Source organism: Acanthisitta chloris, unplaced genomic scaffold (assembly GCF_000695815.1).
Source record: "Acanthisitta chloris isolate BGI_N310 unplaced genomic scaffold, ASM69581v1 scaffold9324, whole genome shotgun sequence".
Lineage (NCBI taxonomy): Eukaryota > Metazoa > Chordata > Aves > Passeriformes > Acanthisittidae > Acanthisitta > Acanthisitta chloris.
In genome coordinates, this window is record NW_008668765.1 from 50,761 (window position 1) to 76,959 (window position 26,199).

Sequence of the window (26,199 nt, forward strand, 5' to 3'; positions counted from 1 at the left end):
AATGCCAATGTCTAGTAATGACGGTAGGGTTGGACTTGGTGATCTTTGAGGTCTCTTCCAACCTGGTAGATTCTATGATTCTAAGAACAATTTTCAAGCTATCTTCAGGAAATGTCCTGTCTGTGGTATAATGGAATGCTTTGCCTAACTTTACTTCACAAGATGATAAACCCCAAATTACTAAACAATCAAGATCAAAATGGCAAATACTAACAAAGAAGATGAAGCTATAGAAAAGCCCACATGGACTATCTAAAAGAAATTATTCAATTGAGCCTAACATCCTTCTCTGACAGGGGTCCATGGCTTAATGAAAGTAAGGAGCCAGCTGGTGTGATGCACTTTTACATGTCTGCACAAAGCATTCTTCTAGCAAATGATGGACATATAGTCTAGGTGAAATAATTACAAGATTGGTGTTCAGCTAACTGAAAAAACTGTAATAAAGCGGTCCTCGGTGATACAGTGTCAAAATAAACAGACATTTCAAATATGGACCTGCAGGGCTCTGTCCAGAGTCACACTCTTCAGTATTTTCACTAACCAATAGAATGATGACAGACAGCATGCACGCAAAACATTTGCAGATGGTGACAATTTGGGAGAGTGGGCAGGAATGTTGAAATCTTAATTCAAAGGCATCTCACCAAATTAAAAATTGTAGAAAAACAGTAACTTGAAAATAAAAAAATTTATGCAAAGTACTACATTTAGGGAAAACTTGTTATGCACACACACATACACACACACACACACACACACACACATACACAGAGCTTCCAAACATAACTGAGAACATCTGCTGATATAGAAATACTGTATTAAGCTATCCAGGGTTTACAATGGACCACAAATTGAATAAATCAAAGTGAGATGGTTACAAAACAAGACAAATATCATTCCAGCATTCACAAAGAGGGTAATAAATAAAATTGTAACTATTATTCCATTTTCTTTGTCCTGTGTCAGCTAGGGCCACAATGAAACCACTGATGAAAAAACATGTGATGAAACTGAAGGAAGTCCAGACAAACACAACAAAGTCACCAGATATTTAGAAAACACAAGGAAAATTTGAAAATAATTCAGAAATCAGACCCCAAAACAGTTATTAAGAAGACAACTGTCCTCCACAGTCTGCACACAATAAAAGAGAATTTTCATTTTCAGTACATATAAAGAAAGTATTTTCAAGGCAAATAATGAATGACTGGGACAGACTACAGCATCCCGGTATGATAGGTCTCTGCTCAGGCTGTGGTGGGCTTGGGAGCACAACCTTTGCCTTGACTTTCTCATGTAGACTGTTTCATACAAGCAGATCTAAATGCAGGTGTTTGGACACATGCAGGGACACATGCTTCAACTGTTCCACTAGAACATGGGAAACTAAGGTCATTCTCATCTGGCCATGGGTAGGCACAAGATGAAACTTCAAACAGCTATCAGGATTGCATGCCCTGAACAATTGCTGACATAGTGGTGACATAGCAGGGGTCTTAACCACTGGCTGCATCAAGACAGAGAGCACTAACATGATCTTGGTGGTTTAGCTGTGCCTCCACTGCCATGGGATAGACTAAGCCATCTCTTGCTGTACTTTTTGGCCCTGTATTTATATGATTTTAAATAATTCCAGGCAGATCCAAGAGCAAGCAGGTACAGAGAAACAGGCCTTCAATAACTTCTCCATCAATACTGAGACATAGAGGCAGATTACAGTAAGAGGGTTTCCGGATCTGACCCTGTCTGGCTTGGTAAAATAGACCATCAGGAAAGCGAGATAATTCAGATCCAAAGTCTCTCACTTTAGGCATCATGATTTGAAGAATATAAAATCCATTAGCATAAAAAGAACTCTGTTTACATAGAATTTTACCATCAGAAGGATAATAAATAAATTTGTAAAATATGGCCAAGCTCCCTGATGACTACAATCATTCTGTATAAGCAGTCTAATATTAGATATTCCAAGTTACCAACTCTTTTTGTGACAAGCATTTCAAAGGAATGTAAGACACTGATTTCAGATAATCATGATAAACTAAGAAGCTTTATTTCCTCAGCAGTAGGTCAGACAGCTGTTCACACTCCGCACTTCTTACAAGTTAAAAATAACTTACCTCACTCCAGTTGCCTACTATCCAGTAGGCATCACCAAGCAAACTGTTGGATGTTATTAACTGGCCGTTTTCTGTGACATTCATTAAAGCACCCTCAAATGTCGCACTTTGGTTCCTCAGAGAATGCTTAAGAGCTGAGGATTGTGTGCTGGTAGTTATAGTGTCAGGTAGTTTTATTTCTCTTCTGTTGTCAGTTTGGTCTCTTGGTACATGACCAAGCATTGTGGGCATTTCTGTAACCAGTGCTTGTGGGGTAGGTACTTCTACAACAGGCACATCGACTTGCAGACTGATATAGTTTGCTGTCGGAAATGCCAACCCTTGTGCTGCTCTGCTAGCAGGAAGGAGCATAGAAGGGTCTTGGTGATGAGATGCTGGTGGAGACTGGGAAGTCACATTCTCATTTTGAAGGACACGAGGAACAGTGTCTAGGGTTGTGCTTCTGGTTCTGATTTCAGGATTGAGTTCTGTGCTGTAGGAGAGATCAATCATTTTTTTGCTAACTCCAAGTGGCCTATCAGTGTTGTCAGGTTCTTCAGTTAAGTAATCATAGCTGGAAGTGATTTCTGGATTACTGGTAAAAAAGGAAACAGTAGTGTCCTCACTTCTTTGCATCTTACTCTCTACAGTAGAAACTGGCTCACTTTGAGAAGTATTTTCAGCATGCTTAATAATTTCAGGACTTAAGCTGTTATGAAGAAGCTGTGAAGTAGTATTTGGATGTAAACTATTTTCAGTAGAAACAACCAGGTAATTGTAAACATCACTTGGTCCACCAAAATTATTTTTTAATGTTCTGTTGACTGTTGCCTCTGTTCCTGAGATATTACCCAAACCAGAGGATGTAGGCAAATAGGGAGTTACACTTTCAGGCTTGGGTATTTTTGTTGTTGTATTGGGTCTTGGGCTTGGTCTGAGTATTCTGCGAGGAAGACCGCGTTCGGGGTTAGGAGTTGTTTTTCTGATGATGATCTTGCCTCTTCTGGGTGCCAGTGGAGGCACCAGAAATCTTCCAGCAGAAGGGCATTGTTGGAGACCACACAGAGCCTTAGAGTTTGGTCTCTTGGAACTGTCACATGGCTCATCATTATTTTTGGCACAAATGACATTACGAGTCCTTATTCCACCACCACAAGTGACTGTGCACTGCAAATGAAATAGAATTAATGTATCCCCCCTCTTCATTCTGCTGCACATATCAGAAAGTATCAGATGACATCAGATGTATCATAAAGAAGCATCATTATAAATAATCAATTACAAAGCATTTCCTGAAGAATAAGCTCTTCATCCTAGTGATGTTCTGCTATATGACAGTACTCAGAGCTATGCAACTTCACATTAGCTGCAATTTGACTTAGGAAATTATTCAGCAAAGGATTTTGCTTATTGAGGAAGACAACTACTAACACTATGCTGCATCTTACATGGAAACACAATTCACTTATTTTGTCAGACTTTACCACTTGAGTGGTTTACATTAGCATTCAAGGGAGTTAAAAGGAACATCCAACCTTATTAACTTTTTGGGGTAATGACTGTCTTCCAGAACTGGCTGAGATTTCAGAATGGCTACAAGATTCTATCCTCATTATCTGTCTAATTAAGTATGTATAGTTTGTAGGACACAGAATGATCTTCTAACAGACAGATAAGTTAGAGCAAAAGGAAGTTTTATCTGTGTAAAATCTCTCTCTTACATTCACCAATTATGAACATTCTGCAGTTACAAATCTCCTGACAATCCTGTCATTTGTGCAGGCAAAATAGTCTGTCCTACACTCCTTCTCCAGTTTCTACAGACATAAAAATTTTTGTCAGTAAGTTGCAACTATAGTCCAATGGCACATGAGCACTGGCAGCATGCTGTTTCTACATAATTGTACTGCTAGTCATGTAACCCCAGTCTCTTTTGACCTGGAATTTAAAACATGGTGATTACTCAATTAACAAAACAATCAACATTCTGCAATTATGGTTTGTGAGCAGCATAAACCAAACTCATACTGTCACAGAATTTTGTTAGTTCTGATCTCACATCAGTGAGCCTAGTGAAAAAAAAAAAAAGTTAGGAGAAGGAGGGGAGAGGAATTTTCAAAAAAGAACAGAATATAATAGAATATTGTATTTTCAGTTGGAAGGGACCTACAGTGATCATTGAGTGCAACTGCCTGATCACTTCACAGCTGGCCAAGAGTTAAAGCATGCTGCTAAGGGCATTGTCCAAATTCCTCTGAAACACTGATAAGCTGAGGGCATTGACCACCTCTCTAGGAAGCCTGTTCCAGTGTTTCACTACCCTTCCAGTAAAGAAATGACTCCCAAAGTCCAGTCTGAACCTCCCCTGACACAGCTTTGAACAATGCTCACATATCTCCAAAGCTTGCATACTATGGGGAAAAAAAGGCAGAATCATGAATGCAAGAGATACGAATGTAAATAACGCAAAAATGCCTCTTTGTAGGCCTACAGACATGACATACAGCCTCCCCCCCAGTCTGGTCCACAGCAGCAATGAGTGCCACACAGACTTTTTAGCATTTGAGCACACTCTGTTCTATAGTCCCAAAAGATCAGCAAGTCAAGAAACAGTTAATACACAACACTCGCTGAGGTCTTTAGCAAGCAGTCTTGCTTTTTACTTTCTGCACAAAGGATTTGTGAAGACATGTTTAGCAAAAAAAATTATACTAAAAAAGAAAGCAAAAAGGCAGGTCATTGGCCCTCTCTGCTGACTATAAAAGGTCATCTGGAAAAAACGGTTCAATATTTCAGTTGATGCAAATTTACCTCAGTCCAGTTGCTCACTGTCCAGTCAGATGGGCACAAGACTTCCCTGTTGCATGACAGATGAGTCTTTGGTTTAAGCAGGTGCTGGCACTCTGTGACAGTCAGCACCTGCTCATCAGATCCCACCGTCTGGATGCAAAGTACAGTTCGCTTCTTCTGGCCTGTTGGGCCACACGTGGTTGAACATTTCTGCCATTCCCCTGCCCACCACCTGAAAACCAGGGGTGTGAGAAACATCATAAAACAACCCATCACAAGCACATTAAGGAAAAGGTCAGAGATTACAAGAAAAAGAACCAGTAGTTTAAAATCTGGGTCCAGATACATGCTCTTCACAGTAAGTCCAGATCACTCAAGTTTTCCCATCTGCCCTGTGCTCTAGTACCAGTCACTGAAAGACAGAAGTAGGCATGACACTCAGACAGAAGTGAGTACTGAGTATTACATTTCTATGAAGTGCAAGAAGTCACGGAGTAGATGGTGTTTCAAATCCAAATTTGAAGAACTGCTAGCAAGTCTATTTAAGCAAGTAATCTATTTACTCTATTCTACTGTTTATCTGTTTATTGCTACCTCAGTACAGAAGAGTTAACCAATGAGAACAACTGGGGGGTCTGCAATGACAGCATAGAGGTGGAGAAGGTCCCCTTACATGTCTTCACAGCCTGTACGAGTGCTCAAACTGGCCCTGTATTACCTCTATAAGGGAAAGCAGCAAGGCATGCAACCCCCAAAACAAGTTAGTCAGAGACATGCTATGTGTACCCATGTGGGATCAGTGTGGTGCTGTCCTTCTGGGCCTAGTATCCAGGTCTGCACTAGGCTGGATTCTTCTGCCTTTTGTTCCTTCAGGAACTCAAAACAAGACCCTTATGCGTCTCTTTCCTGATTAAAGTCAGTCTTCCATAATGTGGTATGCAATGGCCCACCAAATTAACAATAACTGTTTCCTCTGATGCAGTATTTGCCAATACGAAACACCTTATTGACAAGAGCCATCCCCTTTATATTTGGTTTCCCTTAGCCTTTCTCCAGCTTCATCCACCTATTTTTTCTCATGCCGACCCAGAGTAAATTGAATATCTGCATACCTGCCTTTCATGACAAGAAAGGGGAGCAAAACGTTTTGGTTTTCTGCTATTTGAGAAGCATTGGCATCAACTGTAACATCTGGCTAAGTATTTACCTTTATACTTACAAAAAAACAACAAACAAACAAAGAATCAAACCACAAGAAGCGTTTTTCCTTCCAGTTTAGAGTGCCCTAGACAAGAACACAGCTTCAAACTGCTCTATAAAAAATCTGCTGTGAACTCTAAACCACAAAAGCTCCTAGACAATATTACTTGTTCCTGGAGTTTTGAAGGAGGACATGACAAAGCCTTATGAGGAAAACAAAGTAGGGATATATTTAGAAAACACCTTTCTAGACAAAAAGGCAGAAAAAATTACTTTTTACAACCAACATTCTATTGGGTTTTTTTCCTTTTAAGGTCCAGAAACGTAGAGAAAAAATAATCCCATTCTGATAAATACATCAAAGTTTAACATCCAGATGTATAACAGACTTTGCCCCTTGCTTCATCTCCCATCTTATTGCACTTTTGCTTTCTTCAGTTTGCTCATAGAATAATAAAATCATGAAGGGTGGAAGAAACCTCTAAGATCATCAAGTCCAACCATTAACCTGTCACTTCGCCGTAAACTCTAAACACTCCCAGGGATGGTGACTCCACCACCTCCCTGGACAACCTATTCCAACACCTGACCACTCTAACAGTGAAAAATGTTTTCTAACATCTACTCTGAATCTCCCCTGCCTCAGCTTATGGCCATTCCCTCTGGTCCTCTCACTGCAGGCATGGCAGAAGAGACCAGCCCACACCTCACTATAACCCTCTTTCAGGTAGTTGCAGAGAGCCATGAGGTCACCCCTGAGCTGCCTCTTCTCAAGGCTAAACTCAACTCCTTCAGCTGTTCCTCATATGATGTGTCATGTGTTCTACATCTTTTATGAGCCTTGTTGCCCTTCACTGGACACGTTCCAGTGCCTCAATATCCTTTTTTAAGTGAAGGTCCCAAAACTGAACACAATACTCATGGTGACAGTTTCTCTCTCCTTTCCACTCTAGTTTCAATGTTCCTTAATTAATTTGTTCATAAGTTGCAAATGAGCTATAACTAATGTGGAAGGCATCGATACCTATTCCTAATAATTAAAAAAACCCAAAACAGTCTAGACTTAGAGCAATCCAACCATGGATACAGCTTACTTGTGCAGTCACTTGGTCTTCTCTGTGGTACCTAGACTTATCTTCCTTCTCTTTAGTTATCAAACCCTACAGCGTTTCCTTTTAAATTACCCTAGAAGATCTGTGAGGCACCAACTGCTTTGCTACATCCTCTATACTGCAGCCCATTGCCACCACAATCCTGTGGAGAAGTCTGTGTTGCTGCAACAAAAAAAATAGCTACAAAAACAACCAGCAAAAATGACAACAAAATAAAACCATTCAAAATATTTTTCTCTTCCTCCTGCCTTCCTTTGGATTGCTTCTTGCTCTTCCAGGTTTCTGTAAACAATAAAACTAAGAAGTAGGTAAGAAGTGTGCACACCTCAGCAGAACGCAGCAATAAAAAAGAGAATAATATATTGTCACCACCTGAATCAAGCTCTTTCAGGGTTGTTTTCAACTCTTGCATCTTGTTTCCAAACACCCGATTAATTTTAGTGGAACCAGATCACATATTTCAAGCCACAGACATGCTAAGCTGACAGCCCTTCCCCTCACTGTTTTCAAGTGGCTCTGAGTGAGGGTTCAACAGCCTGCAGGTTTAAATACGAAACTCGTAGCAATAAATTATCAGAGCTTACAACAGAACCTATCAAGCAGCAGCAATGGTGTGTGATTAATTATTGTACACAAAACATTTTTTAAAAAACATGGAAGAAAGTAAGGTGCTCCACAGTTACAAAATCCCAGAATTAAAATTTGATCATGAAGGTGATCAAACTTCAGTTACATTTATGATCATGATCAAACTTAAGTTACATTTAGTCATGTAACTTTTTCTGTAGAGTTCTTCCTCACTCAGTGCAGGTAACAGACAGTACTGGTGAGCCAAGCAGTTAATTGTCTGACATCATGTTTGTCATGCACGTTTCAAAACACTTGCTATGACTGGAAGTTTATTCTTATCAGTAACTGGAATTTTCGATGTCGTATTTTCCTATTTTCATTCTACAATACATGAGAAACCTGACAAGGAAGCACATGCACTCTTGTCTCTTCATTGTCCCTGCTGAGGACCGGAACTGTGGCATCTCAGCCAAAGACAAAGAAAGGCAAAACAGGAACAGCAAAACATCTACTGTCCCATTTGTCACTTCTGGTACAGGGTGTCCCAAAGCAGGTTCTGGACCACACAGAAGGGATCAGCACCGAAGTGACAGCTTTGTCAGATTACTTGGAGCTTTTGCTGTCTCCTCACACTGCAGAGGCATAACTAAAACTGATGCTGAGCACACATCCACAACTGACACAGCAATCTGAGATTCAAATGTGCAACTTCTGAGCTGAAATAACCAGGCTGTTGGACCTCCCAGCCATACAGTAAACCATGGAGGGCACTGCTAGACAGACAGGCCTTGCTTTGGGTGGGTTATAAACAATGTTTTATTTAGATTACAAATAGAGAGATGCTTAGCAAAGAAAATGATAAGGGAAAGAAAACCAGCAGGTATCTGTGCTGACTGTGGTGAGAGACTGGGACAAACTGGCAGAAACTGAAGCCAGATGGGAGTCGCCATCCAATACTTGATCCTACCTATGGCTTCTAATGATGTTTACCACTACAGCAACTGACTGGTTCTTAAGTATTAGTGCATCACCTGGCCCCTGAAAAGTGAAACAAATGTCTTATCTCCACAGGCAGGCATGGCATGGAAGGATTGTATTAACAAACAAGCAAGCAAAATGCACGATTTGGGAAATTAATTTCCATAAGCATTAATTTTACTGAGACTGTCATAGCAGAGAGCAGTCAGGTGAAAACATAACCTCAAATAGTTTTCAGCTGCAGCTATGAGTGCTCAGCTCTTCTCCAATAAAGCCTAGGACAGAGGCAGGAAGAAAATCTGATTTTTTTCAAGTGGCATTCTGCTGCCTTAAATGAGACCTATCTGTTTTCCTCTCATTCTGAGTTTTCAAGGTTTGTAACAAATGAGGCAGAGCCCGAAAGCCTTCTCTGTTACACAGTCCTCATCTATACCTAGATGATGTGTTCTGAATGAGGTGTGGATCCTGTTGAAAAAGTAGCATCATGGGATTTTGGAATCAAAATTTGCTATACTCATGCCTATGGAGCAGAATATTCTCTCCCTCCCTCCCGTATCCCTCACCATGCCATATCACACCTAAAGAAATACTGTCTTTCGTTATGTATTTGTTTAGCATCAGGCACAGCAGCTACCAACACAGCATTCATCCTCCCTCTGTGTGTTATACTAGAAACAAGATTTCCTATTCTTGTTATGCTGTTGGAAGTCTACCAAGAAGTCTGGAAAGAGGACAATACAGTAACACCAGATAAAAAGCAGGAGATTCCAAGTACTCGTAAACTAATCTATTTATGCTTACTCTGCCCAAATGGGTAGTCAGGTTACAAAGGTTCCAGGCAATTTTCTTTATAGGGGAAAGGAAGACTTTTATTGACAACACTATGAGTAGTTGAAACCTCACTCATTTTCAAGTATATCTATTGATTTTTATCATTAATAACTGTGGAACTAAATACTTGCCTAAAAAAGAGACGTAACTGGAAACCAAACTCCATAACATGGAAAAAAGCATGCATTTATACTACAGTCTTGTTGCACTCCTGCTAAGCCATATCACTCAAGTTATATATGAGTGGTTGTATGACATTTTAACTCTCATCTGTCCAGCTATCTTTATTTTGTTCTGAGTCAAAATATGGCATACATGTATTGTGATATTTTTAATATTTTATTCATTTTTCTCTGATTTATTTTAACAGAAAGTGTAACAATAATTGTAATAGTAAGTGTAAAATAAATGTAGAACAAATCATCTAACAAACAAAAATGTTAAGACTTAGACTTCTGGGAAGCCTGTAATTTAAACAGTTTGTAACTAACTTTCTGAAATCGATTAATGAGGTAAGATCTGGTTTGTGAGAGTCACAAATATTTTATTTTTGTCTGTTGCTACTTTTTGATAAATTATCTATTTCTGATCTGATGGTCTAGTAGCTCATTTAATGGTAGAATATTTTCCATCAGTGGGATTTAGCAAATCATCAAAGGGAAGTTATCCAAGAGAACAACCTTCTTTTTTAGACAGGATGTTTCATGCAAAAAACCTGTTCACTGTAAAGTTCACTGTTCGGAAGTGCAAAGTCATCCAACCATTTCAGTTCTGTGACTGCAGCACTAAATAAAGGTCTTCTGCAGTGTTGTGTTTATCAGTGTTGTCTTCACCTCAAGCATAGAGCCTAGCCACCTCTCTACAGAACACTTGGTCTTTAGTAGCTTTATGTGGACACTCAGCTATCCAGTATCATGCCATATGGGACAGTCACACCTTCCTCCAATGTTCAGATCTCTTTAGAATCAATGAACTAACAAAGTGCACTAAATTGCCTTGCATTTCAAATGCATAACCATCTTTCTGGATTATAGGTAACACATGTGTCATGGAAAGTAAATGGAAACTAAATCCCATGCTGGTACTACAGCTTTGAACAGAGAGCAGATGTGCAAAAGTAAAGGCTTGGGAGGGGTGAATAGTATTTCAGTCTTCACTGCCATCTCTTTCAACAGAAGAACTCAGGGCCACCAAAAGAAGTTAGTGATAGCCAGGTTCAAAATAATTAAAATGAGGTGATGCTCCACAGTAGGCAATAGAGCTGTGGAACTTCTTGCAGAGGCAGTTTTATATAATAGAAGTTCTGCAAAGTTGCAGAAAGTACTTGGAAGAAAGAATCCTAGGAGGTTGATAATCAGACAACCCACAAAATCCTCTGGAAATACCTTCAATTAAAACCAGTTGGAAGCTGGAAGAGTATTAGGAAGACATATAATTTATGTTTGCCTTGCCTCTACTCTTCCTTAGGCATTTAGGACCTGCTGGGAGCCAGAACAGAGAGAGATTTAGATAGTCCCTTGGTCAAACTACTACAGTCACTCTTATGTTATTAAGAGAAAAATAAATATACAGCATGTTTCTAGAACCAAATACATATAGTTTTCCTGCACTGCATTTTGTCATTATTTTGCTGGCCGTAGAAGGATGGCAGGTGCTTCCCTCTGCAGTGCAGAATGAGCTTAAGAAGCATCACTCAGGCCAGCAGCACATGAGAGCATTTCTGCAGAAGAGCATGGTTCACATATCACATAGATCTACAATCTGCTCAAGAAGGGCCAAATTCTGGTCCCTCACTTCCAAGAGCAGGTCTGAATAATCTCTTCACTTAGAACCAATGACATAAATTGAGTTAATTTAAAACCCTGGAATTAATAGCACAGTTTATACATGTCATAAATAAAAAGCACTCCAATGTATGTGAGTAGTCTCAGCTCTTAACTAGTCAACTAGTTAATCAGTTTGATCTACTGTTAATTGAATTCCTAGCAATCTACAAAGAATTATGAAATGCTGGTAATCTAGGCTGCAAGTGCAAAGATGTAATTCCAGAGGAGGCATCATATACTGTTGTGAAGATACTTGGAAACAACTAATAACAATAGCCATGCAGAACGTTTTACACTAAAGTATCATGAAATTCACTGCTGGCAAATGCAACACAATGAACTCTAAGGGACTCATGACTTCAATTTGATTCTGATTGAACTAGAATTGCTTGGGAAAGACTAGTATACTACTGCAAACAGCATGATAAACAACTTTCAAAGACAATGAAAGACAAAAGCAAGATATTCCAGTACCTAAAGCATGAAGCTAAAACCAACATTGATCCCTTCCAACAAATCTGCACCTGTTATACAGTCCACAGTTCTGCCAAAATCTGGAATATTTGCTGTGGTTAGTTTTCCTTACTGTACTCACTAAAATGGTAGAACAGAAAAAACAGCGATGAAGATGAATTAAGATAGTGTTATGGAAATAACACTAATGGAAAAAGCAATTTCCATGTGATCATAGAATGAAGAAAGTCGCATGTTGCTAAAAGTTAAAAATAAGAAGGGACATGATAAAATGATGCCAATAACGTTTATAAAGAAAGTATAAAAATCAGTTGCAGAAGTGGACCGTGAGCGGAAGCTCTCAGCCTGGTAGACTATAGATGCCACCCTAATCTGGTGATACAAAGAAGCTAAAAAGATTAATCAATGATGTACTGGAAGTTGCTTACTAAACAATTGGCACTGCCTGCCTGTGCTTGCTCCACACTGACATGCATACTTCAAAAGGAAAGGATACTGACCAGAGCTAAGGAGGAATTGATAAGAGGAGTAGGCCCCAAGGAAAGAATTTAAGGAAGCACTGGGTGGGTAAACAAAGTAGGCTCCAAAAGGCAATTAAGGGCCTGTTGAGTGAACAAGGGAAGAAATAAATCAAGACAGTAGTTCACAACAGGGTGTTACCTTATCTTACCAATGGTATAGCACACTAAATTTAGGATTGCTTTAGCTTATTAACACACAAGAGTGCTGAGTTGGCAAAAAAAACAAGTATAATGCACATGTGCTAAGGGACGAGGTGAAAAGTTTAAGCTGATGATGACTACTAGCCTTCCTCTTGAAGACCCCTGCCCACGACCAGGAAGACCCCTGCCCATGACCACCTGAAGATACTGCGCAAGCGCAAACGCATGGAAATGAGTTTAGAGCTCATTATAATACGAAGCGGGGACAGGTTATGAATATGTCTAGGCGTTTAAGCAACCTAATGTATATGTAACACTTTCAGAGATAAATATAAAGAAAGGTGCTATAACAGTTGCACAAGTTTGGTGGAGCGACCCCCCTTGTGCCCAGCGCTGAATAAACAAATACCTGCTACTCAGAGATGCAAGTCTGTGAGTAGTTTTTTTTACAGCTTTTCTCGGCATCACTGGTATCAGAGAAAACATCTTCCTTTGAATAAGGCTGCTATTTGACGTCACCAGAACCCTCCCAGTATCCATTACCTGGGTGGACAGTCCTTCTCGTAGCATTTCTTTTGCCGCCCGTTCGGCTTTGTTGCTGGATCGCAGAAGGAGTTTTTGATCGCTCCGCTTCCCTTCCACACGCAGTGAGCGATCTGGCGCCGCACCCCTGCAAGAGAAAGACAAAAAAAAAAACCCCAAACAAACCACAGGAAAAAATAATCCTGCTAGGCTGGGGATGAGCTGCAGAAATCCTCCAGAATGGGGAGTACACACTGGTTCACCTCCACATTCCAGAATACAGTAACAGCTGTGAAAATCAGTTCTGCTGAGTATCTGGGCTACATGAGGTATTAGAATCCTTTAAAAGGGGTTAAGCAGAGCTCTTTTGGATCAGATAGCTCATGCAACACATTAGAAGGCACATTCCTTAATCTCAATACAGTTGTCAGCCTCAGAAAGGGCTCCTGCAGGCCCTGAAGCAGGTTTGAAGGGCTATGAATGCTTCTTGGATTATGTGAGGAGATGTTTTCACTTTCTGAGCACTTTCAGACTTGTGACTGAGACATACAAAACAATTAATGACTATAGCATAAGATTTGATCACTGACTCTCCTCCAGACATGAAGGGTTTTTTTCTAGAACAGTCATTAATGTCACCTACAAGAGAAAATTAAGGGACTGAGGCATTTCAAGCTCCAGAGCACACAGTGTGGAAGTAGCTATAAAACTGCAATGTGTCTGCATGTGGCAATCTCCTATTCCTAAGTGACTTCAAACAACAGAAAGCTTTTTGGTTCAGTGTATGACTCCCAGAGAGCAGTGCTCTCTTTTATGCTGTGGTAAATGCAACTGGAATATTTATTCAGCAACCCTCTTGCTAGCTGTAAACAAAGCAGTTCACAGAATTATGTCTCTGTTCCTTTCAAAATTATTATATGTTGCTGTTACAAATACAAATAAGCTTTTCCTTTGATAAATTTTTAGTGTCATTTCAGCTGCTGTAATTCACTTTAAAACCACCATAAACTTTTGAAGCTGTACATTCTCATAGAACATTTGCTGATTGCTGACATCAAAAAACTAATTTATTCACACAAACAATTTTTATTATGGAAGTTATGTGAACTCCCACTGTAGTTTCAAAATTTCTTGAAGTTCCGTTCTAAAAGCTGGAAGGAATCCTATATGCATATATTGATACACACATATATATGTAGGTATACATGTAATGACATAACAGAACAGTTGTTTTTTTCAGCTTCAGCTAGCTGAACTAGAAAATACTGCAAAAATAGAAAACTAGTCACCTCACGCTGACCCTGCCCTACCAAATATTTACATGGTTACATAACTCAAATGTGTAATATCGTATTTCATTCACAGATTGAATATTCTAAATATACTTAAACTGCAGAAAAAATTTCAAACCTAAACACTGTTTCTATAGGGCTGTGAGAGGCAGCTGTTTTCCTCCCTTCACCACTTTTACTTCTCTCTGACCTTGATGCTAATTAGTCCACACTGATGTGTACTATCTCACCTCTCTGAAAAACAAACCTAGAAATATTTCTGGGGAAAAAACCAAAGAGAAAACAAGAATGACAACAGCCAGATCAAAGGAAAGTCTTCATTTCACTAAATCTGCTCAGAGATTGCTTCTACTTCTCTGTGACACTACATCCCTAATGCAGGACTTTTTAGATGTGAAGTTCACCCACTCAGCTACTGATTTCTCAGTTGTTTTGCAAGGAAATGTGCCAGTTTAAAGTCATCTGACTGTGGAAGGCTTTTGAAACAGAGATTAGAAATCTGTTGGCTGCATAGCCCTCAGTTTGGGCAAAATTAAGGCTGAGAACAACAGGCCCAATGAAGGGCCAGAAGCAAGTGTATCAAAGGTGCATGCAAAAGAGCACATTTGATTGTAGAACTCATTTCAACATGTGACTGTCTCAGTTGTGCATTAAATCAGATACTCTGCAAGGAGTTCACTTTGCATTTGAATGAACAAATTATATTCTGTGCATGCACAAGTTATGTACAGAATACAAGAGTCAATCTTTGCATTCTAAGTGTTATAAAACTCAGACCCGTAGTAGCAATGGGAAATACACTGACCTTTGTTTTCTAAAATCAACACTACAAGTTTAGTACTACATTTCAGTTCAAGAACACTTGAAGATAATTTTGCAAAGCGGCCTTGATAACAGTTATGAAGGATTTAGAGGACACAAAACTATTAACCCCAAACAAATCTTAAGTTATGTCCTTTTGCAAAGCTTTGAAAATTTGCCAATTACTGATGCTATCTATGGAGAAGTAAATGGTTGATGTTGCTCAATATTCTCCCATAGCTGCAGCTGTGCTGTTATGCTTCTTATGTTTAATGCCACTTCAAGCTGGTTCTAAGGAACATGATTAAAGCCTTTAGACAAGGATGAAGGATTAATACTTGTAATCCCCACCTTGTCTATCCTGTGATTCTGTGATTATTTAAAGAAAGAGTAATAGGTAGTTGGTCTAGAAAAAAACCCTCAGTGATACATTCATTTCATCTGCCTGTATAAAACCTTAAGGGCTCTAGTTGCTGTCTTGACAGCAAGCTCTGGAAGGACATGCTCTTGGCTGTGCTTCTGTCCAGTGTGCACACATTCTGACTGCAAAGCAATTCTTGTCTGCATAAAGCAAATGGCAGGAAGACACTCAACCTGCCCTGCACCCAGGACAGAGCAAGCCTTACAGACTTTACTATAAATTATCTCCTTCAGTGCTTGTTTGCCATGAACCTGATGGCAATGCAATTACTGATCTATTTTCTACATTGCAAATTAATATCAGGTATTGCAGTGTGTTCTCCTTTCCTCTGCATGCAGCATTAGGTATGTTTGCTACAGAAAACACTGATTTTTCACACAGTATTTTTTCCCCATTAAATGGTGTTATGGTAGACTGGCCAGACCCCCTTTTTTAGACTACAAAAGACGGGGGCACACAAAGGGAATGAGGGAAGACACGAGCACATTTGGATCTTCTGGTTTGCTGCTGCAATGGAGCTGGAGAAGGGTATGCATCAAGGCAAGGCATGGTGCTACCTTAAGGCCAAGAATCTTGTGGAAAGTATCTTCAGGAAGCTGCCCTGGGTTCGTTCTGCAAAGAGACAGCTTCACTCTACAAAGTCATAATTCTTCATTGAGGGTTTTTCCAGGTATATTTCCCTTGGATAAGGAGCTGTATCATAGGGCTAAAACCAGAGGTTTTTTTCTCTTAGGACAACTCAAACTTTCCTGCATCAGCTCATTCCTCTGCTTGTAGTCCAATTTGTCACTCCCTTACTCAGTTTCACATTCCTGGCTTCAGAACGCATTTGTTTGCATTGTCCTGATCTCTGTGGCTACAAAAAGCCAGCGTGTCCTTGGATTTACTACAATGTTGTTGACCAGTGGTGATGAAAGGATCTACACTGAGTCTTTGGCAGATACAAGTTTGCCAGAACAAACATCTAGGTAAGAATCAATTTCTCTCATTGACCGTTTCTGTCAAAGTTAGTTCAACAGTTCACCTTTCTTGGCCCTCTTTTTTATCTTAAAAAACTACTGATTTATTGTTTACCAAATAGTAACTGAAATAATCCTTGAAGGTAATTTACTACTAACCTTAGACTAAGTAAGTACAACTTCTCTGATTTATGTATCTGTAGGCTTGTCTTCAGTAATACTTGTCATGTAGCACAAGCATAGCAGAAGATGATTTTGCCTACTTCGATACACTTTTATCTTACAAACTTTACAAAACACTTTAAATGCCAGAGGTTTGGCACAACAGGCATGTTACTGCCAACAGCAATAAATTTTGAATCTAAAGCAGAGCGAACATTCAGATAAAATCAATCTCATCATTCAAAGCCAGAAGGAAGTTCTGTGGAAGTCAGAGAAAGGTTGGTTCTAAGTCAACAAATACTACCATGCCCATATTACCTGCTAAGTGTAGCAAGACTTTAGCATTTCCAAATTTCCATAATGATGGAAAGATAAAATTTTCCAAATATACCTTCCTTGCTGCAAAGCTCCAGCTATGATTCATGGTGTTTTTGTCAACTAGCTCAGATTTAGTGCCAAGCTAATATGACAACAGGAGTGTTGATCTTCTGGAGGGCAGAAAGGCTCTACAGAGGGAACCGGACAGGCTGGATCAATGGGCTGAGGCCAGCTGTGTGACATTCAACAAGGCCAAGTGCCAGGTCCTTCCCTTGGGTCACAACAATCCCAGGCTATGCTAGGCTTATGAAAGAGTAGCTGGAAAGCTGCCCAGTGGAAAATGGACCTCAGCATGCTAGTCAACAGCAGCTGAACATGAGCCAGCCAGTGTCAAAAGTCTTGCTAAAACTGAGATAGACAATATCCACAGCTGTCTCTTCACCTATCCAGGTAGTTGTTTCACCATAGAAGGAAATCAGGTTGGTCAAGCATGATTTACCTTAGTGAATCCATGCTGACTACTCCTGATTACCTTCTTGCCCTCCATGTGGATAGAGACTCTTTCAAAGGATTGAGTCAAGGCTGACTGGCCAGTAGATCCCTGTATCCTCCTTTCTGCCATTTCAGAAGAGCAGGGTGACATTTGCTATTTTCCAGTCCTCAGGCACCTCTTCTCATTGCTGACCTTTCAAAGATGATCAGCAGCAGCATCACTACGATGTCTGCCAGCAATCTTAGCACTTGTGGATGCATCTTGTCAGGGTCCATGGACTTGTGGACGTCCAGGTGTTCTCTAACCCAATCCACCCTGACCAAGGGAAAGTCTTCCTTCCAAGATTCCTTTTCCTTGGTCTCCTGGGTCAGAGATCCCTGAGGGCTAGCCTTGTCAATGAAGACCGATGCAGAGAAGACACTGGCCTCAAGCTGTACCAGGGGAGGTTCAGGTTGGACATCAGGAAGAAATTCTTTACTGAAAGCATTGCCAAGCATTGGAATACAGTGCCAGGGAAGTGATAGAGTCACCACCCCAGGGAGCGTTCAAGAAATGACTAGACATGGCACTTCGTGCTATAGTTTAGTTGACAAGGTTGCATTTGGTCAACGCTTGGATTCCCAGCCTTAATAGTTCTATGAACAGCATGGTCCACATTCAGATAGCCCAGAGCACAACCAGATTAAACATCAGCTACCTGCAGAGAACTGCAAACAGACTGTACTTTGGTCCACTGAAGCTCTGTGCTAGGATTTCTCCTTTTTCATTGGGCAGGGAGTAAGTGACAATAACCTGACTGCATCACATTAGCAGACTACATCCTTCTTTAGACCGGTTCAGTTACTTTTTAAAATATATGTATCTCAGAAGAAAGAGGGCTATGGGTTTATTAATTTCTTTTCTTCTGTCCATGAAGGAATGCAGACAACTGGTGAGTTTTCTATGCCCTTTCTGAACTGTGATGCTCCTCTTGGTTCCCCTGCAAACTAATGTCAGGAAGTCCATAATCTTGTCTGAAACTTGTAATTTCTACTTATACTAAGAAAAAGGCAATAAGCTCAAAAACCATTTGTTATGAGCCAAAAAACAGCAAACAGGGAAGTCAATTAGTAAATAAGGACTGAAAAAACCTCACATACCACAGCCCCCTATTTACGTAATGCACTTGGCAGTTAGAAGTCAAAGCCAAGGCACGCAGTTTGTTAGCCAGAAGGTAGTGCACAGGGTTACAATTTGCTTAGTGAGAAATAGTTCTGGGAAAAGTGCAGCTGATATAAAAAACCCCACCAAAACAACAAAATAAAGAGTCTGCTAACACATTCCCCTCCCTATTCCCCATCCCACCTCTTTTTTAAAACCATAGCAATTGTTGCATTCAACACTATTCACAACCAGCATCAGCAGTAAAACTTATAGCACACAATTAAGCAAAATACTTGTTTTGTGTATTTATTTAAAGAAAATGGTGGTTGGTTTTCTGCTAACCAGAAAGCACATGGTGTTTTGTGTTGAGAGACTTCTCAAAAAAGCCCCAGAAAACAAATCACGCATATGTCTGCTCAAACATACATATATATATGAACACATATCTCTGTAATATGCCCATTATATATATTAAAATGCTTTTAATAATGTGGGAATGTTACTGTGATGGGATATTTTACATTATTCTTCTAAAAATTCTTTTAATTTTCTGAAATTTAGGCCATACAATGCCATTTGTTCAATCCACTGAAAATGCATTCGTTTTGTGGATTCCATGACAGGAGGGATTTAAAAATTGTTACTCCTGCAATCATAACTGCTTTTAGCATCTCAACTGGATTTGTTACAACTTTGTCTTTTTCTTTCATTCTGCAAAGTAGTTTAAAAAAACAGTAATTATCAAGCCCCACTGATACTACCCTGGCATTAAAAGAGAAAAGACCTCTCTCAAGATTTTGTCCAGTGGTTGTAACAGCGATCTTCTACTTGTCTGCACAGTTTTCACACAGATGATCAAAGAATAAAGCTCCTGTCCCATCCCCAGACTCTTTCTGTCCAGTGAAACTCAGGCAATTCATAGAGAAGGCTACAATCCCCTTCCCCAAAGTGCAAACTTCCCTTCATACACAACCTTTTCCTCACATTTTAAAAATTATTCCTACAATGGATGAATGAAAAAAATTTACTCTTGTAAAGAAACCTTCACACTTTTTACCATTATTGTTGGATTACTGCCAACATTAACTTCATCTCATTGATCTATTAGGTACTTCAGAGAAAGTTTTCCTGCTAGCATGTTTTGTGTAGCAGAAACAAACTTCTAGACCTGTTATTGGAGCCTACTTCATAGTGATCATTCTGCTTGTCTGGCTGAACAAAGCTACAATATAACTGCAACAGTACCCTAGCCATTGTACTGAGAGTGGCAAAGACATGTAAGTTCTCGAGACTCATTTAAATAAAATCATTATTAAGAAATTATTTACATAAAATAATTATTGAGAAAAGCACAGAAAACGTTGTTTGTCAAGGTAGGACAGAAATGAAGCATATTTTTTCTTGTCCACGGAGGTGGTGGAGTCACCAACCCTGGAATTATTTAAGAGTCATCTAGACCTGGTGCTGGAAGATATAGTTTAGGATTTAAGGGTTACAGAGAAATGACAGGTTAATGGTTGAACTTTATGATCTTAAAGATCTCTTCCAGGATTGATGATTCTATGATTCTACAGAAAAAGGAAGTGAGGAATTACCTCTTCCACAGGTTACACTGCAGGCTGTCCAGTCTCCATATTGCCAAAAATACTCTGGCTCTCCAATCTCATTTTCATTACTTTCTTCTTTACGTACAGTATATTCATACTTGATTCCAGGGTTAGTTTCTTGAAAAAGTAGCTAAAAAAAAGGTTTGTTTAATTACTTATGGTTTTAATAATCCACTGGCCTAAGACTTCCAAAGCGTGAAACTGGAAGAATTAAAGCAGCCCATTTTCGAGCCTACTACCAGTTCAGAAAAGCAGACTCACAAAATTTCTGTCTGTATGTTGGTAGTGGCATACATGTAACTTTCTAAGGCACAGTTGTTTGCCATGCACTTTTGGAAGCACAGGTGGAAATAAGTGGGTCAGCATTAACTGGCATTCTATTGACTGTAAGAAGAGATAATACAAAGTCCATCCAAAGCATCCATATGCTGCTCATCAGGAGCTACTGCCTATCACCATTACAAATTATAATTTCCCTACCTTCTGAAATAGCTGCTATGAAACAACCATTAGGTCAGAAAATTACAGATGTTATTCAGACACTGCTTTAATATTATTTTTCAGTGTTCTGAATTAAGAAGAAAAACTCCAGCTGAGAAGAGCCACTCAAGAAATTTACCTGAGAGAGAGAAAATAAACATCATCAAGGGATAAAAGACCTCAGCAATGAACTTCTACTCTTCCTCCCAATTGTTTCCTTGTCCTTGTTACTAACAATAAAGATTGAGCACCCATTAGGTGTGTCTTCTCATCAGACATTCAAAGTGCGAAAGTGGCTCCCATCACACCCCTAATACTTTAATTGCATGGTGGATACACAGACAAACAAGCCAAGAGAGATACTTTCAAAGAACAAGGTGTCAATTCAAATTTTTTTTCCAGAATTAACAGAAGCTGGTGAACATGAAGCAACATGAAAGAAACAAAAGAAAGCAGCCTTGGTGGATGCTCAATGAATCATTTCACTTACCATAAGCTATTAATCTAGCTATGTAATGCTGTATTTTCTCACTCAGTAAGAAAACTGTCACTGCTGTCAGCCTTTCCTAGCTCTCACTGTTCAAGCCTGACATCAGTTCCCTTTTTGTGATAACACATTTTTCATCTGGATCTGGTTCACATCACAGCCATGTGTTGGTCTAAGTTGGCACAAGAGACAAAGAAGTTGAGGCGAAGGACTGAACAATTATAGATGGCAGGATCCCTGGCCTGGAGGCAGTACAGGATTAATACTAGCCTTTAATAACCATCAGGCTATGATTCAGGACATGTATTTTTAGGCAGCATGAACAACCCTCAAGCAAGGTGCTTACTGCTTTCCGAAACAGGTCCACCTTTTTTTTGCCAAGACAGCATGCTAATAAAGTGAATTATGTAGTGATGTACAGTTACAGTTTCAGCCTCAGTTTCAGAATCACAGCACATTATGTTGCCATCCAAACTCAGCAGGTTCTGCTAGTGATCTCCTATTTACCTGAATCCATATTGATTCATTGGTGGGTCCTGGAGCAGTCAGATTTTCTAGATCCCCTATTCTGTCATACTGAAATATTGTGCCTGCCACTTTGTATTCACCATTCCACTGGATGATAAAGCCTCCATTCAGGTAGTATTTTTCTGGGTCTTTGCTTCGCACAGCAAGGAAATTTCCTGCTTCTGCAACTTCCATGACTTTGATTCCCCTTGCACCTTTCGGGATTAGCCCAATATCAACATATCCTAAGAGACAAGAAGAGTTCATAGAGGTGAACAACAGAAATGTCATTGCATTTTATTTATTTGTAAGAGTATTAAAATAACAGCTCTGCTTGAAAATACATACAAATGTGCTATCATAGAGCTTTTATTTCAGTTTGTTAATTGTGTGACTTTTCAAGCCAGGTTTTCTAATACCAGTTGGGGAATAGTGTTCAGGCAATGACAGTGGCATTTAGAAGGGATATGGAGGTGAATGACTTTCTGAGTTGTATCAGGGGAAATCGACTCCACGGGTGAGCATCAACATCTCCATAACCACACCCAAGGGCTTTGGCATATTGCAATGTGAGCAAACTGGAGAAATGCCAGGGAGTCCCAGAAAGCTGACAGACCGATGTAGGAAATGTTTTTTCAATTTGCAAAGAACATTTTCCTCTGTCACCAACATACAGGTATGTACATAATTCCAGGTACCTTCTCTTAAGTAATTTAACTTCTCTATGATTGTTTCTTATAGATAGCCTTACAAAAACAACAACAAAAATAATTCAAATGCCACGAATTACTACAACAAACTGAACACATTTTTATAAATTACTGATTTTCATAACAAAGTACAAGGGCTCTTCATGTGTAAAGTTACCTGCTAAGAGATTTTCAATCTGTGTGTTAAGAATGAGCCCAGAGCATCAATTACAGAGTTTTGTTCACACCACAGGCCATATATGACATCAAACTCTGTGCTTCTCACCTTACAGGGAACTGCTAGTGCTATTGAATTGCAAAACCAGGAAGTTCAGATAGAAATTTGAACACAAACTCAGATAGCTTTCTTGCTATTGCTCCTGACTGGGCTTTAAAAATTGGATGGATGACATCTGTACAAGCTGCTGCACTGGAGTGTGAGCTGCAGTACATGCTGGTTTACTTCTAGACTGCAACATGAGTGGCTCTCCAGTTGTGATCACACACTACTCAGAATTAAATTCTGAGGCTCACATCCTGTTCACCTTTCTTGTGAAATAAGCTTATCACCTTTGATTACTCACTTACATGAGTGAGATAAACCACACTGAGCATACTAAGCAATGTTCAGTATCAATGTTCTCCACCTACCAGAGCTACTTGTATGCTGTACAACAACCTGCTGTTGTACATAAGCACACCTTTAACACCTGATTTTTCCTTGCAGCTCCCTTGTAGGGTAATAAATATTGCTTAAAACGTCACATGTTGCTTATGGTACAAAATAGGATCTGTCTACTTCAGGACCTTCCTCACTGCCTTAATAATATATAATTACATATATAGATGTCCAGTTATTGATGTGCAAGAGGGAAAGTTTTCTGGATGTTACCTTTTGCCAGTCTCCTAGACTGACTGTGGAAATCCAAACATTTTGGTCCTTCACAAGTGAGTGAAATAACAAGATCTGGAGGCTCACAGAATAACTTCTATTATTCAGGAAATCAGCAGTCTAGGTCTATTGTAAGTAACCAAGTCTAATGATTCTCCCAAATGTCCTATTCACTCACTGCAGAGAAGATATGTTATGAACACAGTGTGTGATTGTGTAACTAAAGACTTTATTAGAAGGCATACTTATAACTGGGCCAAATTAACACAGCATGGAAAATCTTAATTGTGTCATGTCCTGACAGCTTGGCTTTGCAATGCTGGTGTCCTTCTACAGTAGTTTTGGGGTTTTTTTTCAGATGTAATCAGTATAACATTTGTTCAAACCCCAAAGTATAAAAACAATAAAACACAATTTTCTTTTTGCTGCAACATAAAAATCTGTATCCTTTCCAGATTTTGCATAGTTATTTTTGTCTGAATCACTTGCAGTTGCTCACAAACCTGATTTTAAATGTAATGCAACTGTATGGTTTACAGATGTTGCCATTTGGTCAGCATATCACAGTGCCTTCTCCCTGGCACTCCCTTTTTTCACCAGTTAATTACCTCTTGATTTCCCAGAGCCTCACTGCTTCCAAATTATCTGATTCTGAAAACAAAGCTAATCAGCAGCAAGCTTTTGAGTTTCTCAATATAATAAAATTTCATTTTAAAATTACATGCATGGTGGTTATCTAACTGTTATATAGTTTCAACTGATAAGGATCTACAGATCCAAGTTTCAATAACAGTCAAAACATCAGCTGTCTTACCTACATGCTGCGTTCATTAAATCCTGGAGCAACCCTACTGTGGGTGCTTCTGCACATCTGTGAATTGGCAACTCCTGAGAGGCTATCAATCCTTCCCTTTTTAGTGAACATTAAATCTATATGCTCCTCACACAGACATGAATACATGAAACCCTTGTTGTAGGCACAGATCTACCAGGACTGAACAGCTTCTTTTTCTTTTGCCATTGCTATGAGAGAGGAGTAATTTTATTCATGCCGTTGGCACGGCACAGCACTGCAGATCAGAAAATAACCACATCTGACTAATTCTCCTTATCACAACAGCTCCTATTCTTGCTCTCCAGTTTGCAGTACCTCCAAGTCTCTCTCTCTTAAAAATACACGTTCCCGTGACACAATTTTCTCTATGCCAAGCTCTAAAACACTACCACAAGAATATTATGGTGAAAACAGCACACGCTCCCAGTGGCTTATCAGGTTTGCAAGTCAATGCGTGGTTGCACAGAGCCTTTCATAGGCATAGAAGTTGTGTTGAAGCGTGTGATGGCAATGGGGAAAAAATTATAGTCCAGAGACAGTTTTGTAAGTGAGGATCCAGGAGACCTTACAGTCTCTCAGATCAGTATTTACTTCATGGCTACATCCAGACTCCATTTCGGAGCTAGGTGCAGGAATGTACCAGATCTCTGTCTGCACTTTGGGTGCATGAAAAGGAAACTGGGGTAGCAGGGAGACCACGGCACGTATCTATTCAGTCCCAGCCAAGTCAGGAGGCAACAGAAAGTGGATAAGACTCCAGGTTAGGGTGAGTTCAATAACAGTTTCCTTGTTTGCCAATCACTTTGCTGAAATGCAGCCCTTCACAGGAGTGCATGCACATTATCTCGCCTTCTGACTGGCAGAGTGAGACACCTCTATCCCTATTGTATATTCAATCATTTCCTACTTTTCATAAATTTTAAAGCCTTGTCCCCTTACTACTGAAAGTTGGAAAATTCATTTGCCATTACACACACAAAAGGGGGAAGACAAGATGATTACCCATCCTCCTGACCACCACTCATTTCCTAGACACACCTCCATCCTCAGTAGATCCCTTTGTCTAATCCTCACAACTTCATTCTCCCTATTTGTTGTCCATTTACTCCACACTCCCTGCACTTTACAGTCCTAAATCCCCTTGTGCCTCAGTTTTTCTCCTACCCCAATGCTTCTCCTTGACCAGCAGTGCAATTTACTCTCCATCCAAGGAGTTTGCACACCTTACAAATGTTCTGCTGCACACAGTTTTACAGTCTGGGATTTTGACTTTTACATACTCTATCTCAAAATAAAAGCAGAATTCTTCTACCTTAACAACAGGAGAGCTTATAACTTCTTTGCCCATGCCTACACCTTCTTGCTTTTTCATTCCCTGCTCATGCTGCAACCTTTCTGCCATCAGAGTTCAGCTGAAGCAACTTAATGATTTTCAAACAAACCACCTGAAAACAAAGTGCAGACTAGGTACTTATTAATATTAGTGTCAACAGCTGAGACCATGTGTGCACATCAGGCCTCTGACTTGTTTTCCCTCCGGAAAACTCTAATGGAATCCATTATATAGATGATGCTGCCATTCCTGTGGCTCTGTTGGAAGCCCCTGCATCTCAATTCTCATTTTGCAACCATGGGAAAGACAAAGAAATTTAAAGAAAATGCAAGTAATCATACAGACCTTAAATTCTTTCTGAACATGAGGCAGGAAGACTCCAGGTAAAACCCATCACCCTTCCCTGCAGCCTTTCCCTGCAGTGAAAGGCTGAATTATCACGACTCCCTTCCTAGCACGTCATTAGTCTGATGTGGCAACTTAATCGACTTGCAGACAGAATACATACTACTGCAACACTAGACCCAAGAAAGGCCCTGTTGAGCTTAGGTTCTGAAGAAAGATTTAAATCAGAATATATTAGCTTTGATTTTTTATTTTCAATGCCACTTAACATTGAAAAATTCTTCAAATCATTTTTTGGCCAATGACTCCAGCATGCTTTGGTACAGTTTTGCTGCCTATACTGAATTTATGAACCTGAAGGTTTTATG

The 26,199-nt window shown here is 39.7% G+C and overlaps 1 protein-coding gene across 1 annotated transcript in view; it reads right to left on the reverse strand.

Annotated features, from left to right (window-relative positions):
- Nucleotides 1-26,199, reverse strand: part of LOC103800680 (A disintegrin and metalloproteinase with thrombospondin motifs 12-like) — a gene marked incomplete at its 5' end in the record, with an annotated part of 57,237 nt that overhangs the window by 10,933 nt on the left and 20,105 nt on the right. Inside the window, 5 exons of the mRNA XM_009073065.1 lie at nucleotides 2,124-3,269; nucleotides 4,914-5,124; nucleotides 13,089-13,215; nucleotides 20,252-20,393; nucleotides 21,738-21,982. Of these exons, the coding sequence (XP_009071313.1) occupies nucleotides 2,124-3,269; nucleotides 4,914-5,124; nucleotides 13,089-13,215; nucleotides 20,252-20,393; nucleotides 21,738-21,982 (1,871 nt within the window). The remainder of the gene's footprint in view (nucleotides 1-2,123; nucleotides 3,270-4,913; nucleotides 5,125-13,088; nucleotides 13,216-20,251; nucleotides 20,394-21,737; nucleotides 21,983-26,199) is intronic.